The sequence below is a fragment of the Mastomys coucha genome, unplaced genomic scaffold, assembly GCF_008632895.1.
Source record: "Mastomys coucha isolate ucsf_1 unplaced genomic scaffold, UCSF_Mcou_1 pScaffold5, whole genome shotgun sequence".
Taxonomy (NCBI): domain Eukaryota; kingdom Metazoa; phylum Chordata; class Mammalia; order Rodentia; family Muridae; genus Mastomys; species Mastomys coucha.
The window spans coordinates 93329972-93341811 of NW_022196911.1; the positions used below are offsets into that span (position 1 = coordinate 93329972).

The 11840-nt window shown below is 45.9% G+C and overlaps 1 protein-coding gene across 2 annotated transcripts in view; it reads left to right on the forward strand.

Annotated features, from left to right (window-relative positions):
• The window catches only part of Socs7 (suppressor of cytokine signaling 7), a 35470-nt gene extending 23884 nt beyond the window's left edge, over positions 1-11586 (forward strand). For both annotated transcript variants that reach the window (XM_031351321.1, XM_031351320.1), the window contains 3 exons: positions 6176-6311; positions 6736-6885; positions 10968-11586. In XM_031351321.1, the coding sequence (XP_031207181.1) occupies positions 6176-6311; positions 6736-6856 (257 nt within the window). In that variant the 3' untranslated portion in view covers positions 6857-6885; positions 10968-11586. The remainder of the gene's footprint in view (positions 1-6175; positions 6312-6735; positions 6886-10967) is intronic.
• The last annotated feature ends 254 nt before the right edge of the window (positions 11587-11840 follow it).

The window sequence follows — 11840 nt, forward strand, 5'->3', positions numbered from 1 at the left end:
ATATACATTTCCAACTTTTTTTGTTTGGTTGGTTGGATTTTTTTTATTTTTTTGTTTTTGTTTTGGTTTTGTTTTTGAGACAGGGTTTCTCTGTGTAGCCCTGGCTGTCCTGGACTCATTCTGTAGACCAGGCTGGCCTCGAACTCAGAAACCTGCCTTCCTCTGCCTCCCAAGTGCTGGGACTAAAGGCGTGCGCCACTACTGCCTGTCTTTACACTTCCAACTTTCCTGGGGTCCTGAGGGCCTGTGAGCTTAGATGCTCTTTTAAAATGAATCCAGCTCTTCACAAGATGGACCTCTAAGGGCCAAGCTTTCTCTCAGGGTTCCTTCCTGTTGTGTTAGTGAGTGGAGGAACTCTCTTCAATGTGCTGGTCTCTTTAACGATTACAGCTACTTTCTCAGCACCAGCCTGAATACTCTCTTGTTTTGAAATTTCCTTTGCCAAACAAATTAGTCCATTAGCTTTCCACTTTCTCAGGTTCTTAAGATGTAAACAGAATGAAGGCACATTCCTGGCTAAAATAGCCTCTAGCCTAGTTCCTGATAGAATCCTTGTTCCCTCTGGACCCTCATGAGGAGGTCCCCACTGTCCCAGGTTTTCTCAGTATTCGTGCAGTCTAAGTTAACTAAGCCAGCTCAACTTGGTTTCCAGCACTCACAAACTTTTTAAGTGTACTGTTATAAATTCTTCTACATTTTAGTCACAAAAATAGTTTCAGTGGCCTAAGAGCCACATAATCAGGTTTATCTCCCGACTCCTGGTACCAGTCTGTCTGTCTGTCTTTTTTTTTTTAAATTTATTTATTTATATGAGTACACTGTAGCTGTCTTCAGACACACTAGAAGAGGGCATCAGACCCCATTACAGATGGTTGTGAGCCACCATGTGGTTGCTGGGAAATGAATTCAAGACCTCTGGAAGAGCACTCAGTGCTCTTAACTCCTAAGCCATCTATCTAGCCCCCGGTACCAGCTTCTAACTTAGTTTCTTTTCTTGTTGCTGTAGCAGAGAACCTGGGTTCCGTTTCTAGCACCTACATGACTCTTAACAGTTGTCTGTAAATTCTAGTTCTGAGGGATCCAGTTCCTTCTGGCCTTCCCAGGTCAGATGTGCATGCAGTGCCCTTATATACATGTAGGCAAAACACTTATAAACTGAAATGAATAAATGTATTAAAAAAGAGTGCATACTGCTCTTGCAGAGGACTTACTTGGTTCCTAGCACCTATATCAGGTGGCTCCCACCATCCTCGAACTCCATCTTAGGGATCCCGTACCGTTGTATGGGTTCTCTGGATGCATGCACACACACATACAGTTAAATAACTAAAAGTGAGTTCTAGACCAGCCAGGGCTATACAGTAAGGTCCTGGCTCAAAACAAACAAACAAACAAACAAAAACAAAACTCCCAAACTAAATAAAAGTAGTATAAAGTTAAAAAAAAAAAAAAACTTAAGAGAGAAAAGGCTTATTTTCTCTTTGAAAGATTTTTATTTTATGTGTGTCTTAGTTAGGTGCTTATTGCTGTCATGAAACACCATGACCAAAAGCAACTTGGGGAGCAGAGTTTAATTTGGCTTAGCTATCCTAAGTCACATAGTCCACTGAAAGAAGCCAAGGCAGGACTCAACCAGGTAAAAACCTGGAGGCAGGAGCTGATGCAGAGGCTGTGGAGGAGTGCTGCTCAATGACTTGCTCCCTGTGGCTTACTCAGCCTGATTTCTTATAGAACGCAGGACCACCAGCCCAACACTGGCACCAATGCCCCCCACCCCTATCACTAATTGAGAAGATAACCTATAGCCAAAATGGCCTGCCTACAGCACAGTCACAGAGGTTCCTTTCTCTCGTACTACTCTAGCTTGTGTCCAGTTGACATTAAACTGTCCAGCACAGTGTGATGGGTGTTTTGCGTGTATGTACGTTTATGTACCACATGTATACATGGCATCTGAGGGGGCCAGAAGAAGATGACAATTCTTTGAAACTGGAGTCACAGAAGGTGGTGAGCTGCCATGTGGGTGCTGGGAATTGGTCTTATAGAAGAGCAGCCATTTGCTCTGCTGAGCCATCTCTCTAGCCAGAGAAAGGGTTTATTTGAGCTCACAGTTGAGAGTCCAGGAATATAGTCCATCATGGTAGGGAAGTCAAGTTAGCAGAGGCTTGAAGCAGCTGGTCACATTTTAGCATAGCTGGACACAGCAGTAAATGCAAGCTGCTGCTCAGCTCCTTCTGTGTCTGTACTAACTAGTGGTTGGATCTTCCCTCCTCAGTGCACGTAAGCAAGGGAATCTCCAGGGGTGTGGCCATTTCCTACGTGACTCCAGAGGGTATACAGTGTACAGTTAACCAGCATAGCTAGAGACTCGGGACTTTTGCCTAGTTTTTTTTTTTTTTTTTTTAAATTTTGTTCATTTTCTTTGGGGTGTTGGGTATTGGTAAGCAAGTGCTCTACCTCTGTGCTACACCGAGTGCCCACACTTTGTTCATTTTCAACTGGATTATAATATTTTCATTATTGTTTTTAGAGTTCTTTGTACATTCTTGGTATATAAATCTTTCATCATATCTACAAATAAATATAGTCTCTCATTTTGTGTTGTATTTTTTAAAAGTTTGTTTGCATGTTTTCCATATACGGTTTCTCTGTGTAGCCCTGGCTGTCCTGGAACTCTCTATAGACCAGGCTGGCCTCACTCAGAGATTCTCCTGCCTCTGCCTGAGGGAGGGTTGGGGTTAAAGGCGTGCGCCGCCATGGCCTGGCCTGATTGTTTTGATTTAAGTCAGGGTCTCACTGTGGAGGCTACACTGGCCTCCAACTCCAGATAAGCCTACCTCTGCCTTCTGAGTGGGTGTGTTACCATGCCTGGATTCCAGCTGTGTTTTTCCTTTCTCGATGGTATCCTTTCAAAGTATTTTGTGGCACCTTCCTCTGGTCTTTCTGTATTGCTGCCTCACTCTAAGGCATAAAAGCCATAGGCCTAGGCAAATGGTAACTGGGCCAAAGAAAATCCTTCCTCTTTAATTTTGTTTTTGTTTTTGTTTTTAAATTTGTTTGATTGTTTGTTTATTTATAGCTGTCTTCAGACACACCAGAAGAGAGAACAGATCTCATTACAGATGGTTGTGAGCCACCATGTGGTTACTGGGAATTGAACTCAGGACCCCTGGAAGATCAGTCAGTGCTCTTCACTGCTAAGCTGTCTCTCTAGCCTAATCCTTCTTTAAAACACTGACTTTCTTGTGTTAATGCTCTTTCCTTGATCCTATGCCTCCCTCCCTTTTTCTTTTCCCTTTTCCTCCTCCTCTCCCTCAAGCTACATAGCTTGCTTGCTTTCTAGCACTTGGGAGGTAGAGGCAGAAGGAGCCCAGCCTGGACTGTATGAGACAGTCATCTAAAAAATAAACAAACAAACAAACAAAAACCTAAAGAAAGGGACTGAAGTGATGGCTGAGTAGTTAAGAGTGTTTGTTGTGGGCTGGAGAGATGGCTCAGAGGTTAAGAACACTGGTTGCTCTTCCAGAGGTTCTGACTGAGTTCAGTTCTCAGCACCCACATGATGGCTCACAATCATCTATAATGGAATCTGATGTCTCTTTTTTTTTTAAGATTTATTTATTTATTTTATGCCTGTGAGTATACACTGTAGCTATACAGATAGTTGTGAGCCTTCATCTGGTTGTTGGGAATTGACTTTTAGGACCTCTGCTTGCTCTGGTTGGCCCGGCTCGCTCTGGCCCAATGATTTATTATTATAAGTAAGTATACTTCAGACATACCAGAAGAGGGTCTCAGATCTCATTACGGGTAGTTGTGAACCACCATGTGGTTGCTGGGATTTGAACTCTGGACCTTCGGAAGAGCAGTCGATGCTCTTACCCATTGACCCATCTCTCCAGCCCCTGATGCCCTCTTTTGATATGCAGGTGTAACATGCCAACAGAGCACTCATATACATAATAAATCTTTAAAGAAAAAAGTGTTTGTTGTTCTTTAGAGGACTGAGGTTTCTCTTCCCAGTGGCTCACAAATGTCTGTAACTCCAGCTCCAAAGGATCTGACATTCTCCTCTGGCCTCCTAGGAGGAGGAGCCATAGACACACACACACACACACACACACACACACACACACACACACACACACACACCCCACACTAAAAAATAAAACTTAAGTTAAAGAAAAAGCCACCTGGATGGGGGAAGAAGAGCGAAGGCTTTCAGAACAGGAGCCTTAGTCTGACAGGTGAGACTCAGAGCAGAAGTTGGTCATACAGCGCTGGTTGTTATGGGCAGGTTTATCAGCAGGCCAGTGCTCAGAGTCACGTGACATGGGAATGTCCCCAAAGGTTCCCAGTGCTGTGCCTCTTAGGTGGAGAGGTGCTGAGGGCGGGCTGCCTTAGTGCTGTGATCTGAGCAGGTTCTCTGCATGCCGAGGTACCCAGTGTCTTCATGTATGGAGTGGAGGTAGGGACATCTCTCTTTAGGTATGGTTTTGAGTTAAATGTTTTTTTAAGATAAAAGTTTTCCCCTTTACTAGCAGTGCAGTATGGCTGTTTTGTGATTGATTGGCTTTTGGAGAATGTCAGTTGTCAACAACCATGACTTGGCTTTTGGAGACAATCTGTAAGCCTCGCTTCCTTTTCCCCTCAGACCTTCAATCAGACACTTTTAAACTGTTCGAAATTAAACCCCAGTAATAATGGTAGAATTTTATTTTCTAACCAGTTGTGTTTGCAATATTTCTTTGGATAAGATGGTGGCTAAGAAAATAATTCCTAGCTGGATGTGGTACCACACACTTCTAGTCCCAGCACTCAGGAGGCAAAAGCAGGTGGATCTTTGAGTTCAAGGCCAGTCTGAAGCCTGGTCTACAGAACAAGTTCCAGGGCAGCCAGGGCTACACAGAGAAATCCTATCTTGAAAAAAACAAATTACATTTGGTTTTTCAGTGAGTACACTTATCACTGTCTTCAGACACACCAGAAGAGGACATCAGATGCCATTAGAGATGGTTGTGAGCCACCATGTGGTTGCTGGGAACTGAACTCAGGACCTCTTGAAGAGCAATCAGTGCTCTTAACCACTGAGCCATCTCTCCAGCCCACTTCTCAGTCTTTTTAGGTTGCTTCTCTTACGTTCCATAGTCCCTTTGCTTATGAAAACCAGAATATTGTTAATTCATTTGAATGTGTTTTAGTCCCTGCCATCCTTGGTGACCAACACAGGAGCTCTGATCCATGTAGGGCTGTTGGCTTGGAGCCTGGCAGGCACACATGAGCAGGCGCCTGAGCACTGTTGCATAGGCCAGCATGTGCAAGCTGCTGCAGTTGTCTTTCAGAAGCATCATTATTCTTGTTCCTGTAACCCAGCCTAAGCTCCAGTAGTCGAGGGGGAATAATAAGGGAAGGAAAGTACCAAGCTGGCCTGGCCCGGCCTGGCCCGGCCCGACCCATGCAGACAGTTGCAGGAGTGGCAGCTTTGATACCAGCTCCACCTTCTGCTCCTTCCTGCTCACTAGCTGGAATGCTTAAATGTTCTGTACCAACACCTCACAGAGAGGACTGACCTTTCAACACATGACCCTTTCTGGTAATGAAGGCTATTCAAACCACTCTCCTCCTGAACACCCTGAGCCCTGATCTTTAAGGCACTGCTAAATAGTGCTGAACAAGTTTCCCCAACCCCAGCACGGAGGCGTTGGGTTATCGTCCTCCCTGACAACCTCAGGCTTGGTCCTTTGGCCCCAAGCAGTCTCTAGCTTGGTCTTGTTCATTGGTTTATTCTCCACAATTAAGAGTGATTCTGGAAGCCAAGTGTTGGGGCTCACATCTCTGGTCCCAGTACTCAGGAGGCTAAGGCAAGAGGATTGCCTTTAGGTTGAGATTAGCCTGTCTATATAGTGCGTTTCATGACCTATGCTATGTAACAAGACCCTGTATGGAAAAAAATAAACCAAAATGTTGCTGGGGAGGTTATCAGAGGACAAGAAATTTCCGTGAGTAGTGATGCTATCACAGATGGCTATCCGCAGCCCTTTGTGTGGCTTTAGCACAGAGATGTATATACATGAATTCCAAAAGAGCCCCATGGTACCCCACAGGTCTTCCTCTGGGAGCTGCAGTTAGCTCCATTATTCCCTCTGAGTATTTTCCTTTGGTTTTATTCTTGAAGGACTGCCACCAACTCCAGTACAGTTGCTCTACCCAGTGTCCAGATTCAGCAATGTCAAGTCCCTCCAGCATCTCTGCAGATTCCGGATCCGGCAGCTTGTCCGAATAGATCATATCCCGGATCTGCCACTGCCTAAGTACAATGGGGTTGTCAGGGTTTAGGGTGGGGGTGAGTGAACTAGAAATAGAAGTGCCTTTGAAGCTTAGAAGTTGCTCCTAGAGGCTAAGCCTGGCATAAAGCATTTGTAGGCAGTGCTCTTTCCAGTCTTCATGCCTTAGCACTTAACTCTAGAGCTGTGACATTGCAGCAAAGGGAGAAAGATGTGTGTGCTGGCCTCCCTCTGCAGGCCGTGGGCAGAGTGAGAGAGACAGAAGTGTGTACGGATGGGAAGGTGAGAATTTTGTCACATTGGCAAAGGCTGCTCAGTAGTCATACAGTATAAAGGAATGGAGAAGGGAGGAGGGCTCAGCAAGAGATGTTTTCTTAAAGGAAATAGCAGTCCCAGTTCCTGAGAAATGTCCCTGTAAGTGGTACACTCTCTGTCTCCTTGTTTTTCACAGACCTCTGATCTCTTACATTCGGAAGTTCTACTACTATGATCCTCAGGAAGAGGTGTACCTGTCCCTAAAGGAAGCGCAGCTCATTTCCAAACAGAAGCAAGAGGTGGAGCCTTCCACGTAGCAGCAGGGCCCCTGCTGTTCAACATGAAGGTAGGAACACCCTGCCTCTTTGTCAAGCCTAGGCACTAGGTTACTTCCTGACCCACGGATTTGTCTGATAATTGTCTAATAGATAATAGGTACATCACTTCATTTGAAGAAACACAGCAGTCATGAAGGCCTTAAAGCAGTAAGTGGTTCTCAGCCTCAGTTCCTCAAGGCGTAGTGCTGACCCTAGCCATAAAGTTATTTTGTTGCTACTTCATAATTATAAATTTGCTACTGTTAAGAATCATAATAAAAGTATTTTGGAGATAGAGGTTTACCAAAGGGGTCAGAACCCACAGGTTGAGAACTACAGCCTTATAGAGTATTTGCCAAGCCAAGCCTTTTTAAGCTACAGTTGTGGATTCGATTCATTTATTAGTCAGATCCTATCAGAAACTAAAAAGTAAAAAGAGAGCTGGGGATATATTTCAGTAGGAGACTACCTGCCTAGCATCATAAGATCCTACGTTTGATTCCTAGTTACTACTCAAAAGAAGTTTTGTTTCTTTACCAAGGTGAGCATGTTGTATACCTGTGATCCTAGCACTTGGGAGTTGGCAGCAAAGGGGATCATAAACTCAAGGCAGACTCTGTAAAGCACTGCTTTATACGGGGACTGCCTATAGATAAACTCTGTAAGCAGTGTGCAGGCTTACCACTGAGCATGAGTAAGGCAGATGCAGTGTGACTGATCTTCAGGATGCTGTGTGTACGATACAGAAAGCAAGGGCCCAGTGGGGAGGTAAACTTAAAGGAACTAATGAATGCCTTTATTTTCAAAATAAAAATTTTTCTGCCACTGCAAAGTAAATGTTCGAAAGAATAAATAGACTGGGCATGGTGGCATACACCTGTAATCTCAGCAGTGAGGACTAGGCATGGTGGCATATGCCTGTAATCCCTGCAGTGAGGAAGAGGAGGCCATGGGATCAGAGGTCAAGGTTGGCCTTAACACCATAGCAAGTTTGAGGCCAGTTTCATGAGTCCCTGTTTCAACCCTCACGCATACACACCACAAAAATGAAATGTGGTGGGGGAAGGGAGGGAGAGTGGGGAGGGGGAGAGAGAACAAACGAATAGTGTCTGGAGGAAGACTCAGAGGCAGTTAGGAGCACATGCCCAGGCCCTGAGTCCACTCTTAGCATCCATGTCCAGCACCTTACAGCCTCTGTAACTTAGAGGCTTCAGCGGTCCTTTCTGGTGTCTGAAGGCACCATACTGTACAACCACACACAGACATGTGCACATAAGAAAAAAAGGAAAAGACTAGGTAAGGAATTAAATTGTCCAAGTCAGAGCCATCTCCCACTGCCCTGCTGAAGCCTGCTCAGGGTCTGTAGTTTGTCCTGATTCTGGTCTGTGTTGGGAATTCTTGTTGTCACCGGTCGATGCAGTCAGTGGTGTGTGAATGTAGAGGTCACGGCAGCTGTGGAGTCAGTTCGTTCCTTCCACTTCTGCATGGATTCTGGCAATCCGACTCCAGTCACCAGGCTCTCCAGACAATGCCTAAAACCACTTCTGTAGCCATCATGCAACTCCGTTGCATTATTTTTGACAGCGTCTCCTTAAGTCCTGGGGTTACAAGCATGTGTCACCACACCTCTATGATGGCAGAGTCTAGCTAGTTTTTTTTATTTTTGTTTTCTAAGATTTTTAAAATTTTAGTTCTGTGTTTGTGTGTGTGTGTGTGCGCTCATGCGCATGCGTGCAAGGGGCACAGGTGCCTATATAGTCCAGAAAAGTCAGATCTCCCAAACCAAATTCAGATTCCATACAAGACCTGAACTGTATCTCTGTTTTTTCCTCTAACTAGGATTTTTTTTTTGTTGTTTTTTCTTTTTTGCCTCTGTCTCCCAAACTGTGGGATTGAAAAGCACTGCCACACCTGGCTTAGTTAGTACTCAAGGAACCATTGAAAGGTTGGCTGGAGTCGGAGCAGCATTTGAGGAACTGTGGCCGTGCTGGCTGCATGCTGTGCTCAGTTCCATGCCAGTGTCATCTGCCAGGTCCGTGTTATGCTGTCATCCCCTTATTTTGGGCCTTGCTTCTAAGCATTGACTACTGTGCTTCTCTTGTGTTCCTTGGTGCTGTTCGCTCACACAGCTACAGGAGCAGCAGTCCTAAAGCGGAGTGGGAGCTCTGCTTTCCTGGCCTCGGCGCTATTTCCAAAGGGGTGTGACAGCTAAAGAGTTGCTGTCCTATATGCTCTCTTTAAAAAAAAAAAAAAACAAAAAACAGAAACAAAGCTCTTTTATGCATGTGGGTATTTTTCCTGTATGTATCTTTGTATCACATCCATGCCAACTGCCCAGGGAATCTAGAAGAAGGCATGGAATTCCTAAACTGGGTTTACAGATAGTTGTGAACTGCCATACACGTGCTGGGAAGCGAAGCCAGTGTCTGTAAAGGCTAAGCGGCCTCGCCTCTCCTCTCCAGCCCACCCGCTGTCCTCTTAGGCAGAGGGGAAGTTCCTGGGAGGCCTAGATCCTGTGGTGTTAGGGAAAGCAGGTGAGCCATGCCAGGAACTGATAACAAGGGCAGAGGGAAAGCCAGAGAGATCAAGAAATGATGGCCCTGGAATGCTGCGGAGCTCTGACTGAAGGGTTCCGGACTGGATGTAAAATTGCTTGGATCTTCAGTTACATGCAAGTTGTATGCCTTGGAAGTGGTCCCTAGCATATTAAAGGGTTTCAGCGTTATAGGAAACCTGTGTGGTAGTTTTACATAGAACATTAGGGCAAGAGCTGGGTTTGATGGTATAATCCCAGCACCTCAAAGGTAAAAGCAGTAGGATTTGTTTCCTTTTTTCTTTTTTCTTTTTTTTTTAAAGGTTTTTATTTAATTATGTTACTGTGTGGGGAGTGTGTAGGCATGAGTGTGGGTACCCTGAAAGGCCAGAGGAGGGTGTCAGCCTTCCTGGATCTGGAGTTGCAGGTACTTGCGACCCATCAGAGCAGTGCTCTTAGCAGCCATCTCTGTCCCTATGGGGGCCACCCTGGGCTTTGTAGCAGGTGTCTTTAGTCACCGAGCCATCACACCAGCCCAAAAGACTTTTCTTTTTGAGATGAGGGCAGGATCGGACTATGTGGCTCTGGCTGGCTGAGTCCTGGAATTAAAGGTTTCATGCCACTCTGCTTCTGCTTTTTTTTTGTTTTGTTTTGTTTTGTTTTTTTCAAGACAGGGTTTCTCTGTACAGCCCTGGCTGTCCTGGAACTCACTCTGTAGACCAGGCTGGCCTCGAACTTAGAAATCCACCTGCCTCTGCCTCCCAAGTGCTGGGATTAAAGGCATGTGCCACCACTGCCTGGCCCACTCTGCTTTTTATACCAAGATTCTGTCTCAGAAATAAAACGATCACAATGGGGAGGTAGTAGGGAACTAGAAGGTGCATCTACTGGATATTGCTCCTTTTTACAGTATTTCTGTGTGTGTGTGTGTGTGTGTGTGTGTGTGTGTGTGTCTGCCTGCCTGCCTGCCTGTCGGTCTGTGCCTTTGTGATTGAATGTACACCCATACGTGCAAGAGCCTGTAGAGGCCAAAAGATCAGGAGAGGGCATCAGGTCCTCTGGAACCAGTTACAGGTGTTCATAAGCCATTTTATGGATGCTGGGATGCCCTCTGTAAGAGTAGTGAGGGCTCTTAGCCTCCGAGCTGTCCGTCCAGCTCCCTGTTGAGAAGTGATAGGACCCTTCCTCTAGAATGTGATTTCTGGGAGTGCTGTGCCCTGGAGGAAACCCATATCAATAGGAGCGAGGCCTTGGGGTGGGGGCTCCAAACAGCATCATATGGAGGGCACTATCGGACTGAAAATGCACTAACTCAGGGCAGCTGAGAGAAGTCCTTAGGAGATTTTCCCATGGAAAAGTGTTTATGTTCTTTGTGAGATAGAATAAGGACCAAAATGAAGAGAGGCAACTGCCACATCTCCTGCTGTTGAGTATCTGTGGAAGCATGTGGTTGTCCAGCCGCCTTCTGCTTTGCAGCTGATTTTCCCCCACCCATAGTGGCTAGTCAGTTCTCCCTTCCTTCCTGTGGGTCACTAGTGTTTGAACTGGTTTGTTTAGTTTCTTTCCCTTTTTACCTAGGCATTTGATCGCCAGGCTCCAGTTTGAAGAACCAAATAAAGCTACCACAAAAGAAGAATCTGGCAGAAAGAGAAGAGCGGGTTGTGATTCCCGGCACAGACTTTGGTTCCCCTGTAGCCCTGGGGCTTGGAAGAAGCACACAACATCCTCCAAGTGGAGTCTCCAGCCCAACCCCACCCCATGAACCCCAGGACGGGATGAGCTCCTTGGAAAACTGGAAGAAGTCTTAACACTGTTTCTTTTCAGAAGTTACGTTTTAGTATTTCCATTTCTCAGTGGAAGGCAGCTGGGGTCTGTACCCATTGAATTGAAGGTGGTGTTGGGGATGAGCAGGTGAAGGGAAGGGTGGGGTGAGGAGGGAGGGCTGGTTGTTCAGCTGGCGCCAAAGGCATCATTGAAGCTCTTTCCATGAACCTGGAGGAAGGGCAGGGAAGCCAGAGAAGTACAGAAGAATGAGATTGGAAGTTTCTGGGAAAGGCGTCTGATTCTCATCTCCAGCTTCAACAGGAGAGGAGAGAGGGTGGCAAGTGAAAGAGGGACTGCTCATTCTGTATGCTGAGGGCGTGCTCGCTCCCACTCCTTTCCTTTCAAAGTTTACAAACCTGATTTCAGAAATTGCCTCTCGTGGAATTGGTGTGCATTTTGTTGACTAAATTCCTTAAGCTCAGTGACCTGAGGCAAACACAGTTCTCCCTCCCTCAGCACCTTCCCCTCAGTAACTGTGGATTTCACTTTGGTCAAACCAACACTCCTATTACTTCTGCCAGCTGTGCAGGCAGTGGTGATTCTCATCATGTGGGCAGTTCAGAGTTCCAATCCTGGGCTGCCAGGGCTTCACCCTGACTATCAACAACCCCATGCCTGGAGCATGCT